The sequence below is a fragment of the Enoplosus armatus genome, chromosome 24 (genome assembly GCF_043641665.1).
Source record: "Enoplosus armatus isolate fEnoArm2 chromosome 24, fEnoArm2.hap1, whole genome shotgun sequence".
Lineage (NCBI taxonomy): Eukaryota > Metazoa > Chordata > Actinopteri > Centrarchiformes > Enoplosidae > Enoplosus > Enoplosus armatus.
This window is the reverse complement of record NC_092203.1, coordinates 12,469,647-12,482,574: the sequence shown is the minus strand read 5'-3', so window position 1 is coordinate 12,482,574 and position 12,928 is coordinate 12,469,647. Positions and strand designations below refer to the sequence as shown.

At 42.4% G+C, this 12,928-nt stretch overlaps 2 protein-coding genes across 2 annotated transcripts; one reads left to right on the top strand and one right to left on the bottom strand.

Annotated features, from left to right (window-relative positions):
- Positions 1–970: 970 nt before the first annotated feature.
- Positions 971–5,907, top strand: LOC139306959 (parapinopsin-like). The gene is made up of 4 exons (XM_070930923.1): positions 971–1,334; positions 3,344–3,681; positions 3,934–4,167; positions 5,608–5,907. The coding sequence occupies exons 1-4, from the start codon at positions 971–973 to the stop codon at positions 5,905–5,907; spliced, it is 1,236 nt and encodes a 411-aa protein (XP_070787024.1).
- An 8-nt stretch (positions 5,908–5,915) lies between these two features.
- Positions 5,916–11,598, bottom strand: LOC139306587 (beta-galactoside alpha-2,6-sialyltransferase 2-like). Its single transcript, XM_070930486.1, has 5 exons — positions 10,968–11,598; positions 10,053–10,150; positions 9,593–9,694; positions 9,012–9,186; positions 5,916–6,163 (listed from the first exon to the last, which is right to left on the bottom strand). The coding sequence occupies exons 1-5, from the start codon at positions 11,596–11,598 to the stop codon at positions 5,916–5,918; spliced, it is 1,254 nt and encodes a 417-aa protein (XP_070786587.1).
- Positions 11,599–12,928: the final 1,330 nt, after the last annotated feature.

The following is a 12,928-nucleotide window of genomic DNA, read 5'->3' as shown; positions in this document are numbered from 1 at the left end:
CACAAAATACCCCTGCGCCGCAGTTTCCATGTCCTCCGCAGGTGACACACGCTCAAACAGGGCCTTCATAGAGGGATCAGACTTTTGTTCCTGTATTAACTCACTATGAGAGATAGACTCGAGAGGCACAGGTATTACTACAACTTTTGCCTCTTTTTCCTTCTGTTGAGCCTCATCTCCTCTACCACCCATAGCTCGAGTTACTGCGCAAGCTGGGAACAACTCCACCTCAGGTTCACCCCCTCTGCTGGCTTTCCCACCTCTGTCTTTGAAAGAAGCGGTACAGGAACCTGGGTGAACACATTAGGCGGCGGAGCTTCAGCCCAGAATTATATCGACCCCTTCGACAGGCCGGGCGTACCCCAACTGCCACCTCTCCAGTGACCAAACCACAGACCAGCTCCATCCTATGGACTGGTACTGGAATAATATATATATATAGCCTGTAATCAGCGTATTTAACTCTGAAAAAATGTTTAGTGTTTTGGATAAAGTCACGTCGGCTCAGCCGGTCACTTCTTACAGTGTAGCGTGTATTAAAAGCGGAGCGCGCGGAGCAGAGCCCCTCACTTTGGCTGCACGCGGAGAGACAGAAACTTCCGCTCTCACAAGTGGTTTAGTTTTTTCATAATTTATCAGGAGACGAAGAAGAAGCTCACCAGACTCACCGCCGGATTATCGATACTTTTATTGATCTCTCCTGGTTTTCCGTCCCCGCGGCGCGGTGCCGCTCCTGCGGAGGATGGAGCAGGAAGCAGCGGTCGGACAGAGCGGCGGCGCGTCGCTGCAGGACGCTTCGCCTCCAGTAGTTTGAGTCTTCATCAGTATGTGAACTCCAGAAAGCTTCTGTTGCTTTTTTATTTTCTCCAAAGAGGACTGACCCGCGCGCACCGTACCGCGCGTAAAGCCGAGCGGATCCATATTTACGCAGTAAATGTTCGGGAGTGCAGCGCGTGAGCAGCAGCTAGTCATGTTCTCCGAGGTGAGCGACATCAACCTGACGTCCAACCTGAGCGAACCGCTGTCCTCTCTGGAGCAGGACTGGAGCGACACGCCGCATGAGCGGCTGTCGCGCAGCGGTCACCGCGTGGTGTCGGTGTTTCTGGGCTCCATCATGGTGTTCGGTTTCCTCAATAACCTGCTGGTTCTGGTTCTGTTCTGCCGCTTCAAGACTCTGCGGACCCCCGTCAACATGCTGCTGCTCAACATCAGCGTCAGCGACATGCTAGTCTGCGTCTGTGGTACGACGCTCAGCTTCGCCTCCAGCCTGCGAACCCGCTGGCTGTACGGCCGACACGGCTGCATGTGGTACGGCTTCGTCAACTCCTGCTTCGGTGAGTCGCTTCGGCCCGGCGAACTTCGATACAACGATAAGAATAAAAGTTTGAGCTTCTTTGTACTTTAAGTATAAATACATCAAGTGTATACTCACACTTCACAGTAAAATGAATGGGAGCACCGGTACTGTACAATTTCCCCCCGGCGATCAATAAAGTATTTCTGATTCTGATTCTGATAAAAGTATTTCCTGAACTGAAGGTAAAGTCTCACCTGTTGAAGTGACGTAACAGCTCGTGCTGCTGCAGGAGGACTCAAAGTCTGATGAACCCAACAGGTTTCATCTAAAAGGGTTTATGAGGCATGAGCAAACACGTGAGGGGGGGGGGGGTCTATATCTTAATAATAGCAAGACTAATAATAATAATAATAATAACAATAATAATAACAAGGGGCAGCAGGTGGCTGCACTTATAGATCCAGACTCTGCAGCTCTGCAGCCAGAAGATGTCCACTTAGTAACATTAATGGATGCCCCCAGCAGTGGGCAGGGGCTGGTCCAGGCAGGCCTGCCTCCCGGACCCAAACTGGGAGCTGGTTCCACAGGAGAGGAGCTTGATAGCTGAAGGCTCTGGCTCCTGTTCGGCTTTTGGAGACTCTAGGAACCACAAGCAACCCTGCATTCTGGGAGCGCAGTTCTCTAGTGGGGTAATAGGGTACTATGAGCTCTTTAAGATATGATGGTGCCTGACCAGTGAGAGCTTTGTAGGTCAGGAGAAGGATTTTAAACTCTATTCTGGATTTTACAGGGAGCCAGTGCAGCAAAACTGTTTTCATCTTTACAAACCTGTAAAGTAAATGTGGGATAAACGAAGTGGAGTAGAAGTATGAAGTACTACAGGATGTTTCTCACCTGAGCGTGTTTCTGCTGGATGTTGAAACATCTGGAAACATGTCATCACTCGGCTTCTGTTTCAGAGTTTAACATCAAGCTGCGACAGTTTGACACACTAATCAGGTTTGAAGAAGAAGAAGACATGTTTGTTTCTACTTCCTGTCTGAGCTTCACTGGTTGTCAGTTGGAGGTCAGAGCCAGACCTCCCTCTGCTCCATGAGGCTTCTATCGATGAGCTGGGGGGATGGGGGGGGGGTCACATGACGGGTGTTTCATAAACAGGGTGGAGGCTGAGTGGAGGTGTTGATAAGCTCCCACAGCTCAGACAGATAACACCGTCAGCTGCTGCTTCTACACTGACTCCACTGTTTCTGACTCTGAACACCGGGCCCCTAGACCTCCAGGGCCCCCCAAAGCCTGCACTTCACTTTGTGTATGATCAGGAACGTAAACAGGGTTTTACAACTCCACCAGCCCCCAACCAAATTGTAGTGGACATTTTTAATTTCATTGAGTTTATCACCAGAAACTTCAAACATATATTGAGCCCCCTAAACACCAGAATCAGCCTTAAAAACCCGTCTTGAGTAATCTAAAACCATCTGTGTGCTGATAGAAAACTAAATGACTGAAACCGCCTTCCACAGCTCTTTGTGCTAAGCTAGGCTAAACACATCCTGGTTTCTTTCATTCTTTAACTTTCAGTCTTTCTTCAAAACAAAGAGGTCCTGAGACGCCTTTAAAACTTAATCTGGTCTCAGTGACTAATGAGGAGGACTTGATTCCTCAGAGCTGCTGAAGCGGATCAGACCCACATGGAGGACAGTCCAAGACTTCAGGAGCTCTTTAATGATGGAATTAGAAAGATTTGTGTCAGAAGTGACCAGGATTTAGTTTGATTCTACTGAGGATTTAAAGACCATGTTTCCAGTCTGAAGTTAAATCTGCTTGTTTAGGTTTAAGTTTGTTATTAAATCACTTCTCCACGACTCTCCAGAATCAGGTGTGTCAAATGTTTCAGATGTGTCAGGTGATCCAGGTGTGTCAGGTGATCCAGGTATGTCAGGTCCTCCAGGTGTGTCAGTTGATCCAGGTGTGTCAGGTGTGTCAGGTCCTCCAGGTGTGTCAGGTGTTCCAGGTGTGTCTCACTTCCTGTTTTGTCTCCACCAGGCATCGTGTCTCTGGTCTCTCTGGCTGTCCTATCCTACGACCGTTACAGCACCCTGATGGTGTACAACAAGCGGGTCTCGGACTACAGGAAGCCCCTGCTGGCAGTGGGGGGGTCGTGGCTGTACTCCCTGGTGTGGACGGTGCCCCCCCTGCTGGGCTGGAGCAGTTATGGTCTGGAGGGGGCCGGGACCAGCTGCTCTGTGACGTGGACGGAGAGATCGTCTGGCTCTCACTCGTACATCATCTGTCTGTTTGTCTTCTGTCTGGGCCTCCCCGTCCTCGTCATGGTCTACTGCTATGGCCGCCTGCTCTATGCGGTCAAACAGGTGGGTCACATGGTCACAGCAGCCAATCAAAGTCACGGGTCACTTGATCAAAGTCACATTCCTCAGATTCAATGAAACATTAAACATTGAACTGAACCTGACCCAGTATCCTAGTTCCTAGATGGTCCCCTACATTTCGCCTCTCAGTTGGTTCTGATAGTTTCTCCCCTGGGTTTCGCCTCTCAGGTGGTTCTGATAGTATCTCCCCTGCGTTTCGCCTCTCAGGTGGTTCTGATAGTTTCTCCCCTGTGTTTCCTCTCTTAGGTGGGTCATATCAGGCGGACGGCAGCTCGTCGTAGAGAGTTTCACATCCTGTTCATGGTCGTTACCACGGTGGTGTGTTACCTGCTCTGCTGGATGCCTTACGGCATTGTCGCCATGATGGCCACCTTCGGCCAGCCGGGAGTCATCAGCCCCGTTGCCAGCGTTGTCCCGTCGATCCTCGCCAAAAGCAGCACCGTCATTAACCCTGTCATCTACATCCTCATGAACAAACAGGTGAGAGATGCACACCTGTTTGTTGTGTCAAGATAACATTTGTTCAGATGATCCAAGGATCTAAATCATGTATATATATATAACATAATTTAAAAAAAACTTTGGAAATAAGAAATACAAACATTTAAAAAGTTGAAGAAATCACTTGAAAAACTTATAACTATAACTATAGCTAAATAACTAAAAAACAATGAAAATATAACTTGATAAAAAAATAATTAATTCTAAAACAAAATGTAAAATACATCAATGAGAAAAAGTGAAATAATGAAGTAATAAGTAAAATATGTTAAAACGTTATAGTAAATTGAGAAAAAAATACTTTTAATTAACATCAAAACAAAATTTCAGATACAAAACACAGTGAAACTTTTTATTTGTATCTAAACAAAAGATAAGTTTTCTTTTTGTGAAATGTTGGCAGAAATATGTCAAACTGTCACACAACAAGAACATTTCAGGAACCTGAATCAATTAAAATTTTGTTAATATACATGTAATATACATGTGTAATAAGTGGTGTTTTCCATTCATTATTAGTTCTTTTTGTCAGAACCGCGGTGCTGGTTCTAAGCTAATTAATTAGCCTGGCCTAACGTAAACAAGCGCTCATATGTGTTGGACAGGTGAAATCAGACAAACTGGTTTGATTTTTATCCAAACATCCTCAACTTACAGGACCAGACTTCTGTTTGTTTTTAACCCATTTAACACAAGACTGCTCTACAGGAGTGTTTAATATGATTACAGTAAATGTAGATTGATTCGAAGAGTCTGCTCTGAATCACCATGGCAGCAATAAAATCAGATGTGATGGATTAAATCTAAATAAATATTATTACAAGAAACTGAAATTTAGCTTATTAATTATTAGTTTCCCTTATTAGTTATTTCTGAGGCTCTTCTGAGCCAGAAAAGTGTTATTTCTAACGCCTAACAGCGTTTCATTGGTTTAAACCCTTAATTGTCTCAATTAGAGATGGAACACATTGTGGCAGCGTATCAAGTCCTTTATGAGTGTCAGGTTCATCCAGGGGCCTGAGGGTCCATCTATAGCTGGTTTCTGTCACAGCTGACTGGTTTCACAAAGAGACATGAACCAGATTCCTGTTGTTTCCTCAGAGAGCAGCCGAGGACAGAAATAACAGTCCAACAGCGGAGTCAGTGGGATGAAACCACGTCGCCGAGAGTCTCACAAAGACTCTTTCAGTCCCAGTTAACAAACGTGTGACATAAATACAGCAGGTGTGAGAGGGCAGTGAACGCACCGTCTGATTAAAGACTCAATAGACTTTTATGGAAGTTTGATTCTGCCAAAAAAAGAAATGTATGAGATGTTGAAGAATGACACTACAAAACTTTGAGATACAAATCAAAGTTCTGATAAACTGTCAAAAAAGTGAAAAGTATGGGTCAGGGTTACCCTAAAAAAAAAAACAGGATCATGACCCACACCGGACCGTCCTGAACCCCCTCAGCGTGTTAAACCCAGATCATGACCCACACCGGATCGTTGTGAACCCCCTCAGCATGTTGAACCGGAATCATGACCCACACCGGACCGTCCTGAACCCCCTCAGCGTGCTAAACCCAGATCATGACCCACACCGGACCGTCCTGAACCCCCTCAGCGTGTTAAACCCAGATCGTGACCCACACCAGATTGTCCTGAACCCCTTCAGCGTGTTGAACCAGGATCATGATCCACACCGAACCGTCCTGAACCACCTCTGCGTGTAAAACCCAGATCATGACCCACACTGAACCGTCCTGAACCCCCTCAGCGTGACCTTGCCCTTCCTCCTCAGCTGGTCTTGGTGGCCCTGGTTGATCCTCTGGATCAGCAGCTTCTCGTACAGCAGAGGGTGATAGGCTCCTAGTGTACAGGCGTCGTCATGGAAACGCTCGTAATAATGACAGAGGTCGGTCCGACGGACAGATGGGATGAACTCGTACACGCTGACCTCACGACACAGTGACATCATCAACAGGATACCTGGAACACAGGGGTGACATTGTCATGTCAACAAGTAAACAACAAAAAAAATATAAATATCTTTATTTTATATAAAGTTAAAAAAAAAAATAACACTTTAAGGATACATATTTGTAAGAAAAGATAAAGACAGAAAGTGAAAACAAAATAACAAAAGAAATACTGGGAACCTGAAACCTGAACATCTATATCTTCTGCTGAGGAAGACCATGTGATATGATAGAAAGCTCGAGAACAAAATCAATGTTGTGGTGCGTTTTACTGTTGTTATTAGGTTCCTGGAAAAGTTCTTGTGGTTAAAAAATATTTTGAAATAGCAAAAAAATATAATTAAAAATAAGTCAATAAAATAGATATTAAAAACAAAAAACAAACTTTATAAAAAGAACAATATATAAATATTGTATATATTCTAAGTAATATTGAATTAAAAATGAATACAAATAAACCCTATTCAATACGGAAGACCCTGTTTGTCAGTTCAACTCAATTATGAAGCACAGACAACAAATATTTATTTTAAAAAAAGTAAATGATGTAAAAACTAAAAGAAATTTAAAAATAAGATAAAAATATTAAATCCAAAACAAAAAAACGACATAACGCTTTGTCATGAACCACAGTGTCGTCGGTTCGAGTCCAGCTGTGGCTTTTTGTCACTTATCGGTTTATTATCGATGTTTAATTGATTATTAATGTTCACGTTTGTTCCTCAGTTCTACCGCTGCTTCCTGATCCTGTTCCACTGTAAACACCAGCTGACGGAGAACGGTCAGTCCTCCATGCCCTCCAAGACCACCATGGTCCAGCTGAACCGCAGAGTGTGTGACGGCAGCCCAGCTGCCACCGGACATCCCGACACTGGTCCGACACCACTCACCGGACCTGGTACGGTCCACATGGAGGGAACCAGTGCCGCCGTGTCTGACAGAACCGACACAGCTGAGCCGCCTGAGACCTCCCCCTGATGATGTTTGATTGGCCAGGTAACTGAAGGGACGGGACCAACAAACTGCCCCGCCCTCACCAGTGTTGTGTGTCACAGTGGCTTCGCCTCCTGGAAACTCGTGATGTCACCCCAGGTGTGACCCCAGTGTGTCGGTGTCGTGATCGTATCACCTGAAAACTCGACACACAATCAGCTGACTGAAGGTACGGAGGACAAACTGTGTCGAGTCCGTGATGAAAAGATTTTAGCTTATCACTAATTTACAGTATGTTTGTAAATTAAACCGTTAACTTTAAACATATTATACACTTACAAATTAAGTTTAATTCATTAATTAACACAACGTACATTTTATAATAAATTAATAAAGTTGCCACTTCAATATTATAATCAATAATATTATTGATGCATCATGAGAGAAGTTACAGCTGCTGAGAAATTCAAAATAAGAATAAAGTGTTCTGTTTTAAATGCTAAATACAGGAAAGTTACATTTAATTAGACTTAATGAGGAACTTATTATTATATTTTAAACTATTTCTGAGGTCAGTGAACCTTCAGCTCAGAGTGATTTAATTTGAACATGTGACAACAATAAACATAACAATGTCCTTAAATCTGCTTAAACCTACATTATACTGTGTTATTAACCATTTATATGCTACTTATAAACAGTGTGGTTAAACTGAAGTGTTATCAAAAATCTTTTTCTGAGCTGAAAATGTAAAATATGACTTCATATAAAAACTGTCATCAGCTGCGCTCTGATGAATCACATGTTGAAAAATACAAGTCAGCAATTAATATGTTTCATTAATAAACAAACTGAAATATTAAAACAACAGTTTTATATGACTTTCACTGAGAACATCATAATGCAGCTGTGAAAACATCATCACAGTTTATCATTATTCATTGACTGATTGATAGTTTGTGTGCCTGAATAAAATGTGAATATTTTTCTATAGTTTCTGGTTTGTTGAACGTGAGTTGTTGTAAAAATGTTCTTTTGAGGAAACTTGAAATAAAGTTCTGTAAAAATGCCCGCCCCCATCTGTCTCTTCTTTACTAAAATTATTTTATCTGTATATTAGTATTAAGTTTATTTCTACATGTGAATTAATATCCTGTGTGTAGATACTCGTTGGACTATTGTACATGCTAGCTGAAATATTTCAGTCTGTAATAAATGTAATACACTATAATTATATATTTGCACGATAAAAACAAATGCAGCTTTTAGTTTTTTATTCACATTTATTTAGTCAATTAAAATTGAATGTTTAACTTAACAAATTTACAACTTGAATTATAGTTTTTTATTTTAATCTTTATTTTAATTTATCTTAACACTTTTAATTGTAATGTAATGTAAATTAGTACAGTATTTTCTTTTGTTGTTTTGCTGAGTTGTATTTGTTGTGTTCTACTTTTTATCATATATATGATATTTAAAGTTTTAATTAATGATACAAAAACTAACAAATGAGTGTCATTTAGTTTAATACATTTTACAAATTCTTAATTTTTTACTTTTTGTGTTGTAGTTTTTAACTTAAATATTGTTTTTCTGTTTAATTTTTCAAATTCAATTAATTATCTTTCAGTATTTGACATTAATTAACGTTTGCAGTAATTTTAATTTTAATTATGAAAATTAACATTTAAATTACTTAATTGTATTTATTGAGCTGTTTTTATCAGAATCTTTAAGCTTACAATTTAATTTAACAATATAATATCAATTTTCAATGTTAATTAATGAAATTTTTTAAAATCCCTGAAATTTAATGTATATTTCACATTATATACATTAATATGCACATATATATATACACATATATACATATATGTGTATATATATATATGTATTGTACTACACAGTAGAGTAGCTGGTACCAGTGAACCCTGACGAGGGTGGGTTCGGTTGGATGTGGTCCTCAGTGTTGTCCTGGATCAGGTCCCACAGACTCCAGATGAACTCTGGATGGAGGATGTAAAACAGCTGCTCAGGTCGGAGGCGACGGCGTTCGACGTATGCTGAGAACAGATCGAAGTCCGGCTTCTGGAACCACTGAAGAGGAACAACAACACGTCTGATGGGATGTTCACATATACATATATATATATATATATATATATATACACACACTGATGTTACAGTACTGATATAAAGTACCGATTAATATATAGGTTGATCAAGATTAATCTGCAGCGACTGTGATTCTTTCATTTTTTTATCTTAAATATTTGCTTATTTTCAGTCTTTTATAATAAAACTGTCAAACTGAACATGTTTTTATTATATTTTATAGATAAAATGATGAATCCATTTATTGGGAAAATAATCGTCAGGCTAATCAATAATGAAAACAATCAATAGTGACACAGAGAATAGAAGAGCTGAGCGTTCTGACCTGATTTGTGTTTAAATAAAGATTTAACATAACAATACAGTTATAATAGCAGTCATAGATTACCTGGGTCAGGTTGGAGGAGTACTGAGCCGGATCCCAGACCAGCAGAGTGACGTTCTGATACAATGAGCTGCTGTTGAACTGATGTTTGGGCCGAGCTACAATCTGATGAAGAGAGAAGAAGAAGAAACAGAGTGATCGACTGCTGACATACAAATATATATATTAGATACATATTATATTACGTGTTTTATATATACATATGTAGAGCTGCAGTCCATTTCTCTCACACAATAGAAAACTAATATGACATATTTATATCAAAATATTGAGTCATGAAAAAAGTCCTAAGTTCATAAATATAAAGTTTGATGTAATATATAAGTATACATATACACACACACACACACACACACATATATGTATATATATCAGAACATTGATTTAAAAATTATGAGACAGAAAGTCCAAAGTTTGAAAGAAAAGGTGAGCTGCAGGTGAGGAGAGTGGGCGGAGTCTGTACCTGGGAGTTGATGATGCGGATGGTGGTCTTGGTCCCTACGTCTCTCTCGAAGCCTTCAGTGGGAGCGGTGTTGAACCGAAGAACTGCATCATGGGAATCTGAGTCCAACAGAAGAGGAGCAGGTTAAAGTCATCTGCAGGTAAACGACACCTGAACTCACCTGACGGGGTCGTTAAAGCCTTTGAAAACACCACAAACTTCAGTGACAGCAGCTGACAAATCACCTCAACGAAACGTCTACTTCTGGAGCTTTCGATCGTATCTCACGGCCTTCATCAGCAGACAAGAATCCCTTAAAGTGCTCAGAGAAACAAACTCTTGAGTGTCTGCAGACCATGTGATGTGGTCGAAAGCTCCTGTACAAGAGAGTAAGTGGACCTTGAGTTAAGAATGTTTTGTCAATCCCATCCTGACTATAAACACATTAAATTTTTTGTACAAATCAGATTCAGAATTTAAATGTATCGAGTATCAGTGTAATGCCTTCAGCCACCAGCAGAGGGCAGCAACATCTCACTTACTGCTGTTTCACTTCCTGCTTCATCATCACCTGTGGTGTGTTAAAGACAGTTGATGAAGATTTAAACTCTGGTGCTTTCAGGGACCTTCTGTTTTTGTAGTAATTCTTAAGTTATTGTTTTTTTGGACAACATTCATGACTGATGATTATGTTTATTCCGTTACGTTTGTTGCGTTCCCAAAAATCAGAGCTTGTGAATGCATGAAAGATGCTCTGTTGTCAGACCTTCACTTCAGCACCTGAATGCACCACCAGTTTAACGCCATTCAAACTCTAAAAGTAGTCAATTGAAGTTTCTTGGAGACTAAACTGAACTGAAATAAAAACACATTTCCTTTCATCTTGTGACCCTTCAGATTCCTCCTGTGACCCCCAGGTCCTGTACGTGGACTCACCGATTTCCCTCCCCAGTGATGAGTTGAGGACAGCCCCAGCTGACGTCACCACTGCGCAGCTCTGATACTGAGACATCCGGAGATCCTGCAGGGGCAGCGAAGGCACCAGCCGGTCCCAGCCCAGACCAGAGAACGGCTCCTCGGTCCCATCCACAGTCCGGATCCTGGTCCTCTTCTTCAGCTCACAGTACAGCTGCAGACTGGACTTGCGGCTCCCACTTGGCCCCCGGTACACCACCTGGTGCCTGTTTGAGCTCAGCTGCACCTTCATGACCTTCTGAAGACGAGGACTCAGCATCCCCGCTGTCAGGTTCCCGCTCCAAAGTCTCTGCAGGATCTCCAGAGACCTGGACCTGTAGTAGTCCTTAGACCTGGACCTGTAGTCAGTTCTCCTCCTCCTCCAGTCCTTCTCTGAGACTCCAGCAGGTCTCAGGGACCAGCTGGCGGCCTTGGTTCCCCCATGAACAGAGGCCAGGCGGCGGGTTTCAGTCCTGGTGAGTCCTGGCTCTGCAGCAGATCTGGACCGAGGCAGCGAGGAGGATCTGAGGTCCAGGAAGTGACAGAGCAGGGACAGGAAGAAGAGGAGCCAGGCCAGCAGGACCACCAGTAGCCACTTCCTGTATGGCTTCATAATGGATAACAAAGGGGGGGGGGGGGTCAGAGGTCGGACCAGGAGAGTGGGGGGTCAGAGGTCAGACCTGAGGGAGAAAATGCAGGAACATGTTCAGATATGTTTTGTTCTTTAACAGCATTGTCACCTCCGACTGCAGCTGGGAGTCATGTGACCTGATGATGTCACAGCGTACCTGGACAGGTCTTTGGCGATCTTCTCCTCCGACTGCAGCTGGGAGTCATGTGACCTGATGATGTCACAGTGTACCTGGACAGGTCTTCGACGATCTTCTCCTCCGACTGCAGTAAGAAATCTTTTCCAACAGAAACGACTCGGTGGACAGAAACTCGTCTCTCAGTTTCTTCGTCTCAGACGTGAGGAGCGAACGTTCCCTCCCTGCTGACTGCAGGCTTGTCCTGACAGGGTCTGCTGATTCCCAGAATCCCCTGCTTCATATTACACACCGAGCTGGGAGCGTCCCAGTACAACCGGAGTCTGCTGTACTGGGATTTGAGCCACCTCATTGGTTTTCTGTGGAAGTTAAAGTTTCCTTTTATTCTCTGCTGGGGGGGTTGGAGTGTCAGCTGCGTTCTGATTGGCTGCCTCAGTGTCTTTGTTTCAGTCTCTGCCACAGTGACACAACACACAGGGCTGTTACCATGACAACCACAGTAATGATGGAGGCCTCTGTGTGTGTGTGTGTGTGTGTGTGTGTGTCTGTGTCTGTGTCTGTGTGTGTGTGTGTGTGTGTCAGAGGATCACGCTGCGTTCAGGTCACGTCTCGCAGACCGTAAATATGAGCCGCAGAGTGAGAAACAAACTGAGGTGAGAAGTCTTCACTTTCCACTGAGGGGTTAACATGAGGTCTTCATGTTGGACCTGGTCCCAGACAGACTTGTGGGAAACTTCCCAGTCCTGACAAGCATACATAAAGTTTTAAAGAGACCTGAGGATGAAAATGTGTTGGCCCTGAAGAGACCCTGATATCTGTCCCTTAGCAAGCAGAAATATAATAATAATAATAATAATAATAATAATAATAATAATCCTGGACAAGTAGCTAGTTAGCACGTGTTGTCAAGCTAATGCTCAAAATTTAGTTTGTTAAAGAATCTGAAGCTGAAGATTCACAGTGAAGCCCAGGTCGCTAGCTAGAAGCTAACTTGTTGACAAATATTATCTTTTATTTCAATATTATATTACATCATTATATTATATAAATCACATATTCAGATAATTTTATTTTATATATAAATTATATCTGAATATCTGATAATAGTGACGCTCAGGTTTCTAGCTTGTAGCTAACTAGCTAGTAAGCTATCTATGTCTGTGCTATCTTCAAACT

Coding starts and splice junctions, on each gene's coding strand:
- LOC139306959 (XM_070930923.1), top strand. CDS start 971: ATGTTCTCCGAGGTGAGCGACATCAACCTGACGTCCAACCTGAGCGAA. Junction 1,335..3,343: donor CTTCGTCAACTCCTGCTTCG/GTGAGTCGCTTC, acceptor TGTCTCCACCAG/GCATCGTGTCTCTGGTCTCT. Junction 4,168..5,607: donor ACATCCTCATGAACAAACAG/GTGAGAGATGCA, acceptor AAAAAAAAACAG/GATCATGACCCACACCGGAC.
- LOC139306587 (XM_070930486.1), bottom strand. CDS start 11,598: ATGAAGCCATACAGGAAGTGGCTACTGGTGGTCCTGCTGGCCTGGCTC. Junction 9,695..10,052: donor TCCGCATCATCAACTCCCAG/GTACAGACTCCG, acceptor TCTCTTCATCAG/ATTGTAGCTCGGCCCAAACA. Junction 9,187..9,592: donor ACTCCTCCAACCTGACCCAG/GTAATCTATGAC, acceptor GTTCCTCTTCAG/TGGTTCCAGAAGCCGGACTT.